The sequence below is a fragment of the Anas acuta genome, chromosome W (assembly GCF_963932015.1).
Source record: "Anas acuta chromosome W, bAnaAcu1.1, whole genome shotgun sequence".
Classification (NCBI taxonomy): Eukaryota; Metazoa; Chordata; class Aves; order Anseriformes; family Anatidae; genus Anas; species Anas acuta.
Window position 1 is genome coordinate 27658954 of NC_089016.1, and position 17173 is coordinate 27676126.

Sequence of the window (17173 nt, forward strand, 5' to 3'; positions counted from 1 at the left end):
TCCCTAACGGAGAAAAACAATAGGTATAATTGCTAATAGTTCCCAAGATACTGTTTCCAAAGTACAGAGTCCACGATGTTACTGAGTATAAATACCAAGTTAGAGTCATGACCAGATATCTTATCGTCTCATAAGCCATTGCTATAACACTCAGTACCATAATGATCTGAAACCAGGGCCCGGAGAGGATAAACAACACGACAGAGAGCAAATACGGAAAATAATGTACTATAATACTCAATTTGGAAAACAGGCGCAGCAGAGTTGAGATTAAAGCAATCAGCATCATGACAAGTGACTATTAAGCAGGTCTAATCCTTACACCAATTTTAGTTTAACACACTCTGATCAGATCTGTCGTTATCTCAACCTTTCGTGCCCCACGTTGGGCGCCAAAAAGGACTGTCGTGGTTTGACCCGGCCGGCAGCTAAACACCACGCAGCCGTTCGCTCACCCTCCCCCCTCCCTCTCTGGGACGGGGGAGAGAAATGGAAAGTGAAGCCCGTGAGTTGAGATAAAGACAGTTTAATAAGACAGGAAAATAATAATAACAAAATAATAATAACAATAATAACAATAATGATACAATGGTGATAATACGAAAGTAATAATAGTATGTACAAACAAGTGATGCACAATGCAATTGCTCACCACCTGCTGACCAATGCCCAGCCTAACCCCGAGCAGTCCGGCCCCCTCCCCCCGGCTAGCCACCCCTATATATTGTTTAGCATGACGTCAGATGGTATGGAATACCCCTTTGGCTAGTTTGGGTCACCTGTCCTGGGTCTGTCCCCTCCCAGCTCTTACTGCACCCCCAGCCTGCCCGTTGGCAGGACAGAGCAAAAGGCTGAGATGTCCTTGGCTTAGTATAAGCACTGCTCTGCAACAATTAAAGCATCGGGGTGTTATCAGCACTCTTCTCATCCTAAGCCAAAACACAGCATTCCACCAGCTACTAGGAAGAAAATTAATTCTGTGCTAACTGAAACCAGGACACTGAGCCATTTATTACAAATGGGGGCTCGTCCGGGATGGCTTTGGTTCCTGAATTCTGATTCAGAAGAAGAGGCGCCCCACCATTTGGTGGCTCCTGTTCGAGTCAGGTCGGGACTAATGCCATCTTGAACCTGAATAAAGGTAAGCAAAGATTTTGATTTTTTTATGAGCTCCCTTGCCAGCTGCAGCACTGTATTTTGCCCGTAATTCTGCGTGCGAAGATCCGAACAAAGACGACGGAGTCTTAAGTGTTTAAGGAGTATACTGTTCGGTTGGGTGGGATTCGGTTGCCTGTGTGTGTAAGAGTGTGACTGAGACGGAACTTAGTTCCAAAGCGAGTGTGGAGGTCTTCTAACCGCGGTTCCAGTCTCCCGTGAGGGACTTGGCCGGTGAAGGACCAAAGCGATTCCTATAGGATTCGTGGGTGGGTGATAGGTCCTAAACCCCCTGCAAGACACTCTTACTAAGGTAACCAAGGGCTGTGGGAATTGCCATAGTAAAATTCCTAGATGGGTCAGACAGAATTGAAGACCAAGGACCAGAAGAAAGGGAGCAAATTACCAGGCATACCACCAGAAAGTCCATTAGGAATAACGATTAGAAACTGGAACAATAGGGGCCCCAGAAAATGAAGGAGTAAAATTAAAAATGGTCCGGTATTATATGATAGAATGACCAAAAGAACCTTTAAGACCCCATGTATTTTGGACGATATTTGGGTCCACGGAGGACTGGGTCTGTCAGGCTTTGAACATTAATGTTAATAGTAGAATACCCGTGGATCCGGAAGAGAGCAAGTATGCTGCAGCTGAAACATGGAATTAGAAATTAGAGAGCGATTGATTAAGAATGAATATGTGCTACATTTGCAATGTACTGTGCCTGTGCTGCGCTTAGACCTCCAGATAACAGGAACCCCTCGGACCCCGAGAACCAGATCAAAACAACCTCATGGTTCGGACTTTAACCAAGGGGTCTGAGATAAGGAGGACTGTTCACAAAGGGACAGGTTATGCATATGTATAGGTGTATTGGGAAACTTCATGTATATGTAACTCTTTACTGGATATAACCAAAGCAAGTTGCCACGTCAGGCATGCACGACTTTGGTGGGGCTACTCTCGGTAGGGTTCAGATTCCGGGAACTAATTATAATAACCCTGCCTTTTCTAGAAGTAATAATGAATATGTAGGAGCCTAGGAGCATAAAAAACAACTGCCTGATGTAACTGGTGTGCGTCTTGGTGGAGCAGAAACTCCTAGCACACCCAGCACTGTTTGCTTACCTCTATTCCTTTAATAAATTGTAAAATTTGATTGTAACCCTATTTGGGAGTTAGCCATTTATTACAATGCTATGAATTATTTAGGTCTGAGCTCCAAAATTCGTGTTCTTAAGTTTCTGAACATGTAGAGTTTTTCTTAGCTTTCTCCAAGGAGTTCAACCTCGAAATTCATCAAGGTTTGCTATTAAAAACTCAAGGTAATACCAGAGAAGCTTATCAAACTTCAGATCACGATCTCTATTCCTTTACACAATCCCAAACAGACCAGAGCTGAAATGTGTAACCTGGGATATCCAGAAATGATCAATTTCTATGGTGTTGGAGAGTGACAACTATTCTATTCATGTTTAAAATACAACTGTTTAATACCCATTGTTCACTACACCAAACTACAGATTAGTGGAATTTGTATTTTTAGTTATCATCGTTAACAGCAGCAGTAGCTCTCAACTGCTTTCTGACTACCTATATGCTGAGAATAGTATGTTCAGACAGTATCTGCACCCCATTTCAAGCCAGTCTGCTTCCAGCTAGTGATACCTGTTGTGTTTAACCCAGCAGGCAGCTAAGCACCACACAGCCGTTTGCTCACACCCCAACAGTGGGATGGGGAAGACAATTGGAAAAAAGGTAAAACTCGTGGGTTGAGATAAAGAGAGTTTAATAGGACAGAAAAATAAGGGAAAATCATAATAAATATATATATATACACACACAAAACAAGTGATGCACAATGCAATTGATCACCACCAGCTGACTGATGCCCAGTCAGACCCCTGAGCAGCAGCCATGCCCTCCCCCCGAACCAACTTTCCTCTGTTTTATTGTTCAGCATGATGTCATATAGTATGGAATATACCTTTGGCCAGTTTGGGTCAGCTGTCCTGGCTCTGTCCCCTCCCAGTTTCTTGTGCACCCTCAGCCTCCTTGGTGGCAGAGCCATATGAGAAGCTGAGAAGTCCTTGGCTTAGTGTAAGCACCAATCAGCAACAACTAAAACATCATTGTGTTATCAGCATTTTCTGCTAAATTCAAAACATGGTACATATCAGCCACTATGAAGAAAATTAACTCTATCCCAGCCAAAACCAGGACAAGAGTTTAATACACTGTGTTTTTTTTTCCCCTAGAATTTTTAAGTCATTATATCTTAGATATCAGAATCAAGAAATATATCCCAAAATCTAAAAACACAGACACTAATTCATAAGAAAATTAATAAAATTATCTGTATAAATATATACCTCATTTAAGAGATTGTGACAGCATGCCTGGACTTTTTTCCTAATTGTTAACCATCTGCATTTGGAAGCGACTGAAATATTGGTGTTCTCTTCCCTCTTGTCTAGCCTTTTAATTTTTTTATGAAGGAAAAATACCTGTGAGGTTGGTGGAGGGGTGGATGTGGGTTGGGGGGTCAGTACCTACTGACACAAAATCTCATTAGAAACAGCTCAATGAAGTTCCACAGTAAACTGCTCTTAACTAGCAGCCACCTAACAGGAGCTCAGAAATCAAATAAAGACACGGTCCTCATAACTTGTTCATGCCTATTTCCTTGTTCAAATTAGGCATAAAACACCTTTGGAAAAAGGATGTCAAAGTCATCACTTCATTAAAAAATTACTTAAAAATTAGTCAGTAGGGAGTCTCATCCTCTTTTTTCAATGAGGTATTCCTTCAAACCCAACCCTCTTCATTACCTTCATACCCCTCTCTTTACTTATAAGAATCATAACATCTTTGGTAGCCTCTGAGAAACGTCCTTGATTTCTTTTCTTTTCTTTTCTTTTCTTTTCTTTTCTTTTCTTTTCTTTTCTTTTCTTTTCTTTTCTTTTCTTTTCTTTTCTTTTCTTTTCTTTTCTTTTCTTTTCTTTTCTTTTCTTTTCTTTTCTTTTCTTTTCTTTTCTTTTCTTTTCTTTTCTCTTTTCTCTTTTCTTTTCTCTTTTCTTTTCTTTTCTTTTCTTTTCTTTTCTTTTCTTTTCTTTTCTTTTCTTTTCTTTTCTTTTCTTTTCTTTTCTTTTCTTTTCTTTTCTTTTCTTTTCTTTTCTTTTCTTTTCCTCTTCTTAAATACAGTGAGACATTTAAAACTAGCATCTACCTTATTCCACTCTAGAATATATTCTGCCTTGTCCAGTTGACAGAAAAATAGCTCTCCATGAATTACTGAAAGCTTTTTTTCTAGTTAGCTTAAATCTAACTTGTCATTTCCTTGACATCAGTGCTTGCTTGTCTACTATGTTACACCTGATTGATTTCTCTTTTCTTTTAGTTTCCTGAGCTTTTAATTCAGGAGCTTCCTTTCCTAAGTCTACACAAGTCTGTGTACTATTTCTACTCACTTTCTTTGATTCAAAAGTACAAATCCCGTTGCCTATTTCTGAACCACAAATAATTTAAACAAGTACTCTGAATAAGTCTTTCATTTCTATAAATGCAGAAGAATACAAAGTAAGTTCCCATATCAAGTGGAGTGACTTTAAACTGTTGCAGCTGTTAGAGTCAAAGGGGGACAGAATAATGCATTAAACTACATGGGAAAAAAAAAAACACTTTAATTTTATAATTGTTCTGTAACTGCTGTGTCAGCACATTTGAATTAGTGATTATGAGTGCAAAAATATTCATGAAGCTTTGTGAACAATTCCTCATTCTAAAACACTGTAAAACTGTCTGGATTTTATCTTCTTCATAAAAAAAGGAAGAAAAGGAAGAAAAAAAGAAACCAACACCCCCCCAGCCCCCCCCCCCCAAACAACAACAAAAAAGAACAACACCCCACAATTGTGGAGTCTCTATTTGAACCGATCACAGGAATTTTGAAGTTTCCAGCTTTATAGACAATAAAACTGGATAAAATATAGACAATAAAACTCTTTACTGGATATAACCAAAGCAAGTTACTGGATATAACCAAAGCAAGTTGCCACGTCAGGCATGTATGACTTTGGTGGGGCTACTCTCCCCCCCCCCCCGCCTCCCAGCGCTGAGTAAACATACCTACTTTACAATCTTACTGATTGTGGAGTCAGTTTTCTGTGAGTCATTTTGGTGAGCCAGGCAGGAGACACTCTGCTCGGCTGCAGGATTGGCTGCGGAGCGGACGCCCCTAGGTGCACCCTGAGTGTTTTGCTTGGAGGGGACGCCACTCTCAGCCGCTCACTGCAGGAGCAGACAAAGACCTCCTGAAGCTGTGGACAAACGGTATGTTTTCAGCTGCTGGAGGGATACTAACCGGAGTGTTAATAATTGTATGTCTTATTCTTAAATGTCCAGGTATTTTGTGTTGAAAGTATTTGTGTAAGTGGAAGGGTTTGAAACAAAGTGGAATAAGTCACTCCACGAAGAACACAGTCAGAGACAATACTTGTTTGGTTGGTTATCATTCTAAATTATATTCTTGTGGTATGAATGAGATGTGCTAGAGGCCTCGCTGTGTGCTTGAGCGATTGTGCTGTGTGAGTGAGACGCAGCATTGCTGTGACGCGAGTGCGGAGTTCCGATCCGCAGTTCCGTATTCTTCGTGAGGGGAGTGGGCAGAGACGAACTAAGTGCGTGACAGACGGAAAAGAAGGGCTGTTTTATCCAAGTTTTGATTGGTGGTGCCTAATATATGGGCCTGGCGGTGTATTCCCCTGTGCCGCTTGGGGGAGGAGGTGGAAGAGGGCGGATGGGGGGAAGGTGCTTTTGGTTTCTTTCCTTTGTTTCTCATTTCTCTAGCCTGTTAGGCAATAAATCTTACTATCTCCCTACTCTGAGTCTGTTTTGTATGTCACGATAATTGTTGAGCGATCTCCCTGTCCTTATCTCAACCCTTGAGCCCTTTGTATCATGTTTTCTCCCCCTTTCCCTTTGAGGAATGGGAGTTAGAGAGCAGTTGTGGTGGAGATCGGCTGCCCACCCGAGTAAAACCACTACACCTTGCCGGTGTATTTAGGAATTCCATTATCATGACAGTTAGGAGAGGTCATCTTGATGAAAGCAAAGCACTTTCAAAATCTGTAAAGAGAAATACATTTTGATTGTATACTTGTGAGAAACACTCCGTAGCCACTAACTTAGGCTCAGGCGAGGATCTCAGTGAAGTAGTAACTTATTCGCGATTGCAATGGCGGGCGCCCCACAAGCAGGAGAGAGCGCTTCTACTAGTTCCAAAACACAGTTTATATACCTTTTGATGGCAGGACCCTCCCCTGTTTCCCCACTGAGTGGGTAATCCAGGTTCACAATCTGTCTGATGCTTCACAAACAATGCATGGCCTTCAGTTGCCGGCCTGTTAAATTTCAAATTTCTTTTGACATTTTTACTGCTTGAAGTGGTAATGTTTCTTCACTTATCTGACTTGACTTGACACCGTGATTTTCACCTAATTGTCCTAAGGAGTCTGGTTGTCTGCATTTTACAAGGTCGCCTGCTAAACTTTCTTATCACTGTAAGCATATCTCAGTACCACATTCCCTCCTTCTAAACAATGTAACTCTGCAAAAACAACATTTCTATTCCCACATACTGAAATGAAATGTGTAGAAATTTATGCTATGTAAGGCTGCTTAAATTACATATTTTCTTTTGATTTATATTTATCATGTAAACATACTTGTACCGTAATATGTTTAGAGAGTGGTTCATCTTTAGAGAGTCGTGCATATAATTAGTTAAGATGCAAATTTGTCTCAATTAGGTGTTAAGACATGTTTTGAAGATCTATGCCTATGGATTAACAGTGTAGCAGTGGAAGAAATACTGTCTACCTGTTTATCTTCTAGAAAATTTTAACTAAATTAGGTTACTTTTTTAGGACTCATATTGTGGTCAGCTGTTTTGTAAAATAGCAAGTCATATACCATTTAGTCATATATAATTTCAGGGGTGTACAAACTATTTATATATATATATATATATTTTAAGGGGGGAAAACGATATGTGTCTTTCTACAGATTAATATATTGTCTAGATCTGTTAGCAAGGTGAGGGTTTGCCTTCTAGGCTGCACAGGTAAGTATCTCAGAAACAGAAAATTAATGCAGAATATTTCTCTTTAAAAATCAGACTTTTATTTTAAATGAGTATGTAGTAGTTTCATGTCCAATGGTGAAGTCTATCTGCTGCTATATAATTGTTTACCTCCTTTGTTTCCTTCATTGTAGTCTGCGGTTAGCTTTACTAAATGAAGCAAAAGAGGTGCGAGCAGCAGGATTGCGAGCCCTTCGCTATCTCATTCGAGACTCCAGTATTCTCCAGAAGGTGCTGAAGTTGAAAGTGGATTACTTGATAGCAAGGTAATTTTCCCTTCTTGTTGTAAATTGTAAAATTGTAAATCACTTATTTTTCATGGTTGAGACAGGTTTGAAAAGATGGTTTCATATTCTCTTATATTCTTGATATGCAGCTTTATAATAGCCTGTTTTATTCAGTATGAATAATATAATTCTTTAAAATGTTGGATTCATAATACATCACACCTTCTAATCCAAATAAAGTGATATCCTAATACATGATCTACTATGAATAATCTAAAAAATTAGATGCACAAAATATGTTTCTGAATCATAAATGTCATTAATTATAAATTACTTTATGGTATTATTAGAAGGTCGGGACTTTAGTAATTTTCATGTCTTAAATTGTTTTGCGGGGTTTGTTTCAATTCTTTGTATCATCACCATAGTGTTTTAGAGCCTCTAGTACAATGTCAGGATGAAAAAGTTGTTCATGCCCAAGAATTTATAATCTAACCCATACCACAACAGAAAGATACCAAAGGGCAAACTAGCAATGAGATAATAAGGTCAGTATGGTGACTAGATCTAATTATCATCATTTCTAGTGCTTCCTTTGTTAAAATAATTTTGCATTTAATATACTGATATATGTGTGTGTGTGTTTAGTGTTTTTTTTTACATGTATATGTACACACACACACACAGTTTTAGTGTGCTGTTAAATTTTGTTAGGGCAAATGGACTTTTCTGATCTGAGAATGCATAGAATGTTGATTTGAAATATGAATGCTTTTATTTAGTCTTATTTGAAATGACAGGTGTAGCTAGCTCAGAATTGTTGGAGGTGTTATGCCTTGTCATTGTATATTTGAGAGCATTTTAGTGATTTACTTGTAATGAAAATAACTGTAAATAATATAAATTGAAACTAATTAACTAATCATGAATATATTTGCTGAAAAGCATTTTTAAAAACAATAATTCATAATATTTTTATTATCTTTATTTAGTTGCATGAATATTAATGAGAGATGTTAACAGTTAAGGTGAAAGTTAATGTTGTTATAAACAAAACATGTTTTTAACTTATTTTAGGTGCATTGACATACAACAGAGTAATGAAGTAGAAAGAACACAAGCACTTCGATTAGTCAGAAAGGTAAAATCTAACTATATATGGTCTAACTAGCTATATCAGTCAGCTGTACTGATTCCAGGTTTTCTCCATCAGCAGTTCTTTTTCACACAGTCTTATTTTATCATATGAGAAGAAATTATAGCTGTTAATTCAAAAAAAAAAAAAAGAGAGAGAAAGAAAGCTAGTGCTGAGACTTATTTTGATTTTAATCTCTTATGACTGAGAATCTTGAGTAATCTAGAAAAATCCAGGTAATTTTGTTTTGATAGAGGTAAAACTGAACAAGATTTGGGAACAGCTCATCAAATGATGAGTGCAAGGGTATAAGAACCACATTATTAAGTATCATCTAATGATTTAACTTCATTGTATAGTGTCATTAAACACCTGTGAATGAAGGACTGGAGATTTTCTGCCACTTGAGAAGTAAAATTGCCATTGCAATTAAAGGAATGCTTTCAGCCTTATTGCTTTATCTGTGGAGGCTGGTGTTATCCATCTTCCCTTTCCCCTTTTTTCTGTTATGCAATAAGTTAGTCTTTGCTGATTACTGTACCATGTACCCATGGACATGAGATGTTTGAAGTTTTGGTAGCTGCATTTTCAAGTTGATCCTAGAGAAAATAGTGTATTACAGCTACTGAAGCTATTTTCTTAGGTGATTATAGGTGATTATAGTAGATTATAGTTGTATTGGATTTTGCTGTTTTTTATCTTGCTTGTACTCTTTACTGAGCATCTTAAAAACTCAGGTAAAGTTTGAAGTAGTTGGAAGAATTGTTTCACAGGAGCACAGTGTTTAATCTGTTTGTGTTTTGTGTTTTTTTTGGTGTGTGTACATATGTATATATTTAGGTTGAAAATATGGAGGTTTGATATGCAATTTCTTTTCTTAAAATTAGCTCACTTCATTTCTATTTTACAGAAGAAACAATGTGTTTGATTGACACAATTGTTAAAAACAGTTTTAAAGCTAAAAAAGAAAAAAATAAAAGAACAACAACAACAAAAAAGGATGGATCATCTGTATCAGTGGCACAGGTCCTTGAGGAAGTCACCATTTACAAATGTTATTTGTTAATCTGGTTTAAAGAAAACATCACTATAGGGCCAGAATAATTTAAATCTGAAGATGGAATGGAAACACATTTGTAATGATTTGGCTTTATTTGGCTCAGACTCAGTGGTTTTTAGGATTCCTAAAAAAAGTATATAAAGGTCTAGGAGAGGAGAATGGATGGCAAATATTACAATCAGGCAGAGTCAATTAATTCATTCAGAAGATGGTGTTTACTAGTGAGCTGTGGAAGAACTGAACTGGGTCCCATCAGCATATAAGAACTGTTGATTTCTGTTCTAAAGTCTGGACAAAATTCTTTACCTCATTTTTGATAGTAAATATTCCTGTGTAAGAATAGTATAGATATAAAACTTTAAAATTAAAACATTATCTCACTTTCTTCTCATCCTTTTCATAGAGGAGAAGAACAATATGTAAAATATTAGTCGTTTTCTGAATTTATAAAGGCACTTAGTGGTAAACTTTTTTTTAAAAAAAGTGCAGGTTAAAGTAGTAGAGGAAGAGAAAAGAAAAACAACTTTACACTTTTTAAACTTTTTTGAGGGCTTTGAGTGCTTGTATTCTCTTTTGACTGCTCTCTGTGGGGCAGTGTCTCCTAGTGAGAGCTTTGTAATTTAACAGTGTCTTCAGCCATGAGACCAATGGTATAAAGTTGCTTCAAAAAGCATTTCTCCATCTAATCAAAGTCAGTTTGTCCATTTTTTAATAATTTAAGAGGTAGAATGTTTTATTTTCAAAGCAGAAGTTGGGTGAAGTATATACATGAACTGCCTTCTTTTTTTAAAAAAATTTTTAAAGGAATCTTTAAAGGCTGACTTCATAGTCTTTGTTACTTCATCATAGTTGCTTATAAGTTATCTTGCATCACCTGTCCTTGGTCTTCAAAACTGCATTTAAGTTTATAGAGCAGAATGAAAACAAATGCAAAACTTGTATTTGCTCTACTAAAATACTTGGAGTTGAATATTAAAAGAAATCAGTCTTTCCTTGAGCATTTTTTCTCATCTCATTTTTTTCATTAGTAGAAAAAATGTGATATGTTATGAAATTATATTGTTCCCTTTTAAATCAGTCAGACAAAAACAAAACAAAACAAACAAAAAAACCCCACAACTGTTTCCCCTTAGTAATACATCTGTTTAACACCAGCAATGTTCATATTCCATAGTATATAGGATATGCATATTTAATTTTAGCAAACAATGAAAAAATGTGAATAGATAGCTACTCAGCCTTTGTAGTCAAAGCCTTATTTGGGTATTTGGGGTGGTGTTTTTTTGTTTGTTTGTTTGTTTGTTTTGTTTTGTTTTTCCTTTAATGTGTGCATGTGGTCTTGCTCCTTAATCTGGTTTAAATTCTTAAACTAGTAGCTGAGGATTTCCATGGCACAGGAGTTCTTCAGTAGTGTAAAGGAACATTGGCAGTTAAAAACTGTTCTATTCTGCGTCAAATTTGTTGTAAATGGGTTTTATCTCTTAATCACTAATGATTAATGAAAGTAGGTCTGGTTTCATCTTTACTTTTCACTCTAAGATTTTTTTTGCAATGTAGCTATATAAGATGATAAAGCTGAATTACACTGCAGTTCTAAGAAGATCAGGTACTATACAAGAGGATTCAGATCTGTTACTGGCAGTTGCCTTCCAAATTCTGTAGCAGTATCTTTTGTTGACTGTCCTTTTTTATAGTTTGCAACTTCTCTTGTGTGCAGAAGGAGGTTCCCTACAAATCATGAGAGGTCAGTCTTAGCTAATGAAACAGTTGAATAGGTATTGAAGAATCTAATGCATTATGAATTAATCTCCTAGAAGAGTTTGTAATCTGCTCTTTGTCAGTGGATAGTGTTCTCTGTTGCTAAAGAAATTATTGGAAATGATCTGAAAAAGGCAGCAATATCTCTTTCTAAACAGTTGTCTTTTTTATTCTTATATTATGATGTGATAAAAATAAAAAGCAAGCAGGAAGAGAATGGTAAAGTAAGTTAAACAGAGTTTCAAGAACAATAGAAATAATTTTATTATTTGCAGGATATGAGTAAGTAATATATGGAATGGTTTGTCAAGTTTTATCTAGAAAACAGAATGCTGGTGAATTTGTGAGTACGTTTAAAGAAATATTATGAAGAAACCAGAGGGCTTTTTCTTTCATTTTTGGCAGATGATCACTGTGAATGCTTCATTGTTCCCCAGCTCTATTACTAATTCTTTGATAGCAGTTGGAAATGATGGTCTTCAAGAAAGAGACAGAATGGTTCGAGCATGTATAGCCATTATCTGTGAACTGGGTAAGATAAATGGAAGCTAATTAAGAAAACTTTACATGGTTGTCATCGGTTTTCTAAGGGATTCTCTTCTGTGAGTTCATATTAAATATATTTTATTCAAATAATAAAGAGGATTTGTTTAATAACTAAGGAATCAGATGTTTGATGTTCTTAATTTCCATTGATGATTAGAGGACTGGAGCACCTGTCATACAAGGACAGGCTGAGAGAACTGGGCCCATTTAGCCTGGAAAAGAGAAGACTGAGGGGAGACCTCATCAATGTGTATAAATATCTGAGGGGAGGGTGTCAAGAGGATAGAGCTGGTCTCTTTTCAGTTGTGCCCAGCGACAGGACAAGAGGTAATGGGCACAAACTGAAGCACAGGAAGTTCTGGCTGAATATGAGAGGGCACTTCTTTACTGTGAGGGTGACAGAGCACTGGGACAGGTTGCCCAGAAAGGCTGTGGAGTCTCCTTCTCTGGAGATATTCAAAACATGCCTGGATGCCATCCTGCACAATGTGCTCTAAGTGATCCTGCTTGGCAGGGGGGTTGGACTAGATGATCTTCAGAGGTCCCTTCCAACCTTGGCCATTCTGTGATTCTGTGTGATTTCATAGGTTTAGTCATTAGTTTAATATAAACCAAAATCATTTCAACTTAAAATGGAAATCTCTTAAGTGAAGTACTTGAAAATTTCAGTTTTTGTGTTACCTTAAAAATGTTTCCTTGCTAAGGCTGATTTTTCTAAAATTAATGGATTGGAAGTAGTGAGAAATCCATACATGAAGTGTTATCAAATGTAACAGTGCTCAGAGAACTACAAAATATTTTCCTTAATTTTTTTTTTACGAGTACTGTAGTTAGCTGTCTTCTGGAAATCAGTATTTGTGTCTATGTAAAAGTTACTTGGACAGTGATCTATACTAAATTCCTATACATGTGTGTGGGTATTGATTTTTAAAGTATTTTCAGTTTTGTATCAATCAGTCTGAAATAACTTCAGCTTTTTCAAGATGCAGTCTTCCGTTTGTATCAGGCTTACATGACAAGGTTTTGGTAGCAGAGGGGCTGCAGGGGTGGCCTCTGTGAGAAGAGTCCAGAAGCTGTTCCATGTTAGATAAGGGCCAGTTCCAGATGACTCCAAAAGTGACCCGCTGCTGGCCAGAGCCAAGCCAGTGAATGACATTGGTTGTGCCTCTGGGAGAACAGACTTAAGAAAGGGAAAAAACTGCTGCGCAACAGCAGCTGGGAGAGAGGAGTGATAAACAGCCCTGCAGACACCAAGGTCAGTGAAGAAGGAAGGGGAGGAGGCACTCCAGGTGCCAGAGCAGAAGTTCCCCTGCAGCCCATGGAGAGGAATCCCCACAGGGGCAGGTGATCAAGTAGGAGCTGCCACCCACAGGGGACCCATGTGAGAGCAGTCCATTCCTGAAGAATGGACCTCGTGGTATGGACCCATATTAGAGCAGTTCTTGAAGAGCTGCTGCCTGTGGGAAGCCCATGCAGGATCTTTTTGGGAAGGATGGCATCCCATGGGAAGGACCCCATGTTAGAGCAGGGGCAGAGAGTGACCGAGAAGGAGAGGAAGAGATGAAGGGTCCCTGTCCTTATCTTAATCCTTGATCCCTTTTCCATTGTATTTTCTCCCCCTCTTCCTTTGAGGAGGGGGAGTGAGAGAGCAGTGTGGTTGAGTTTAGCTAGTCAGCAGTGTGATACTACCACACTGTTTTAAAGAAATAAGTAATCTGTTAGTCTTTTATGTTCTAGAATAAATATTTTTATCCATGGCAGTCCAGTGATGTACAAAATATTTTTGTGGGGAAATCTCGGCTCTACTTTATGAAAACTTGTTTGGAAATAAGCTGGGAAATCAGTGCACCACGGTGACTGCCTGTTCAGAATTTTATTTGATGATAAATTAATCCAAAATATCATTTCATTGCTAATGTCAGTTCCATTAAAAGTTTTATTTGTTCCTCAGCAGTGTTCAGGAAGAAAAAGATAAGACGCTTGCTGTTTAGTACGTATATTGGAAGTCTTGAAATATTTTCTTTCCTATCACTCATTGAAGTCACTTATTTTTCTTCATTTAGCACTTCAGAATCCCGAGGTGGTGGCTCTTCAGGGTGGTTTAAATACCATCTTGAAAAACGTGATCGATTGTCAGCTTAGCCGAATAAATGAGGCTCTGGTAACTACAGTTTTGCACCTCATTAATCATCCAAAGACCAGACAGTATGTGCGAGCAGATGTAGAATTAGAGGTGGGTTCAACTTTACTTATTTAGTAACAGAAATTAAACACTGTATTAGTAATAAAAATGTTTAATTTTCACTTTGGGTTTCACTCTGTTCATACAAAATGTTTAAAATGTTTTAGGCCAAGACAATAATGATTTATAAAGAAGGAATAACATGACAAATTGGAGTGGGACTGATGAAAGAACAAAACCCATTAACTGTATTCTCATCTGAAAGTAATGCATGTATTTCTTTTTGTTTAGCAAATTCTAGCTCCTTACACAGATTTTCACTACAGACATAATCCAGACACAGCAGAAGGACAACTCAAGTAAGTGTAAGGGCTGGTACTTGTGCTGCCAGTTGTGTTCACGGTATTGTAATTAAACTGTTTTTCTTTCCAAATTGGCAAAATAAAAGCCATGAGCTATTACTAAACTATTTGAAGTTGAATACGATAGCTGGTTAGAATGCAACTTCCTAAAACATTGTTAGGAATTAAGATTTCAAAAGGGAAAAACTAGGTTTACCCGTCTTTCCTTCCCCATTATATTTCTTTCACTTTAATAAAAAGTTTTCACAGTCATTTCTTACTTCAGGTATGAGTTTCTTTTTATCTTGCTTTAAACATCCACAATAGGGAGTTTATATTTGAGCTGTTTTTATGTTTGATGGTTGTATGTTCAGGCTCAGAGGGTAGTAGTTAAGGCATTTTACTGTGCCTGGGGGCCGGTAACAAGTGGAGTACCACAGGGGTCTAGTTTGAAACCTGTCCTGAAACCACCTTCATCAGTAACCTGGAGGAGGGGATGGACTGCACTCTCATGAAGTTTACAGATGATAAACTGGGGAGAACAGCTGATAGAGTTAAGGACATCAATGACATCCAAAGAGACTTTAGTCTGGAAGAGTGGGCCAAAAGGAACCTGATGAAATTCAGCAAGGGCAGATGCAGAGTTCTGTGCCTGGGAGGAAGCACAACACAATGAAGTGGGCTGTGGGCCTGACTAGGCAGGGAGAAGTTCTGGTAAGACAGTGTGCCCAGGTGGCTAAAGTTGACAGTATGTTGAGCTATACATAGCCAGCAGGTTGAAGGATGTGATTATTCTCTTCTATTTTGTATTTGTTAAAATTCACGCAAACCACTGCATCCAGTTTTGAGCCTCCCAGCTCAAGATGGTCAGGGAGCTGGAGCACATCCTGTGAGGGGAAGCTTAGGGAACATCCTTTCTAATACCTATGAAGAGGTTATCAAGAAGATGTAGTCAGACCCTTCATGGTGGTGCATGGTGTGAGGAAAAGAAACAGCAGAGAGATGAGAAATGAGAAGTTCCAACCTGATATAAGGAAAAACAAATTTCTGTGAGGCTAGTCAAGTTGGAAAAGGCTGTCCCAGAGAAGTCCTGCAGCCTTCATCCTTGAAAGTTTTTGAGACTTGATTGGATGAAGCCCTGAGTATAACCTGGTCTGGTCTCATAGCTGACTCCTTCTTTGTGCAATAGTTTAGATTAGAGACCTCCTGAGGTAACTTCCAACTTGACTTACACAATGTGTGTGTATATTTTTGTCATTTTTTGTTGTTGTTTGGTTGGTTTTGTTTTTTAAACCATCAAATGGCAGTAGATGCTTAGGTCTGGGTAACTGAATCAGTGTCCAATTCCTTAGGCCCCTGCTGTAGTCTCGCTTTCAGTGGGGGCATCAAAGTGATTAATCTGATAGACCAAATATAGATATTTAGTTTGTTATCCTTCTGCCATAGAAACTCCACTGGAAAATTAAAAGTAACAATGCTTAAAAATTCTAATCTTTGCATGTGTGTACATATTGCTTAAATAATATATACATACAAATATATACTTACATAAAAGATTTTTCTTAGTCTTGATTTTGTTCTCCATCCAAAAATCTCAGTTAACTACTTATTACTTGCTATGTTAATAACACTGTTTTATAGTAATTAACTGTGTATTGTGACATTTGTTGTTATATGACAGAGAGGACAGAGAAGCACGGTTCTTAGCTAGTAAAATGGGAATAGTGGCAGCATTTCGATCATGGGCAGGTAAGATTTCTTTGTTAGTTTGTTTTAAGTTGGATAACTGGCAAGGACATTTCAGTGTAAAGGAATTGTTTATTTAAGCCCAGAATCTGTCTCTCTTGGTCTATCTTCTATCGGTGTTTTCCTATAATAGTACTAAGATGTGTTTTGATATTGTCAAATTTGAGGACTTGTACATAGGTTTTTTTTGACTAACTCTACTGACAAGATGCAGCTTTTTCAGTATAGAATACCTTGTATAGAATACAGTTGTACCTTGATGGTAGTGCTTGACATTTGATGGGTGAAAGGTTGTTGAAAATAGCTTCATATCATAAGAATTAGCCTTTGAGATTGTTCTGCCAATGTAAATAAGAAATCTATTTGTCTATACGAAGAATTTTCAACAGAACGGTTTCAGTAGCACCTGCTTTTATCAGGTGGTATAGTTGATAAATCCCAATATGGACATAGCTTTGGATTTTTCATGTAGAAGACATTTCTAAATCAAAAAAGTAGATTTTTGCATTTTTCTAAATCCCTTCTCTGTAATATTATAATACCTAACATGGAGTTACTGCCTCAAGGACTGCTTGTTCTTTTAGTCAAGTCAATGTCTTGCAAATAAACTAAATCAGTTGATATGACCACCTAAAAATTTTGGATAGGATTTTTACAGGCTATACTTAGGAAAGATTCAGATTGTATAGAAAGCATTTTGATTTGCAAGACTATTTGCATTATTTTTAATGTTCTGAAAATATTCAGTAAGCTTAATTTAACATCCAGGTATCCTTTAAAAGTCACGTGTTCTTACTTGATTGGGGAGGAAACTTGGAGAGTTTGTGACAACTTTGGAGGTTCTAAAAAGTAGTTTCTACATTTTTCCCAATTCACAC

General features: G+C 37.5%; 2 protein-coding genes across 4 annotated transcripts in view; one reads left to right on the forward strand and one right to left on the reverse strand.

Annotated features, from left to right (window-relative positions):
* DYM (dymeclin) overlaps positions 1-17173 on the reverse strand; it is a 432971-nt gene that overhangs the window by 121777 nt on the left and 294021 nt on the right. The window lies entirely within an intron of this gene.
* Positions 1-17173, forward strand: part of LOC137846698 (rapamycin-insensitive companion of mTOR-like) — a 223762-nt gene that overhangs the window by 113966 nt on the left and 92623 nt on the right. For all 3 annotated transcript variants that reach the window (XM_068664770.1, XM_068664772.1, XM_068664773.1), the window contains 6 exons: positions 7435-7566; positions 8605-8668; positions 11886-12012; positions 14090-14259; positions 14500-14567; positions 16231-16298. In XM_068664770.1, the coding sequence (XP_068520871.1) occupies positions 7435-7566; positions 8605-8668; positions 11886-12012; positions 14090-14259; positions 14500-14567; positions 16231-16298 (629 nt within the window). The remainder of the gene's footprint in view (positions 1-7434; positions 7567-8604; positions 8669-11885; positions 12013-14089; positions 14260-14499; positions 14568-16230; positions 16299-17173) is intronic.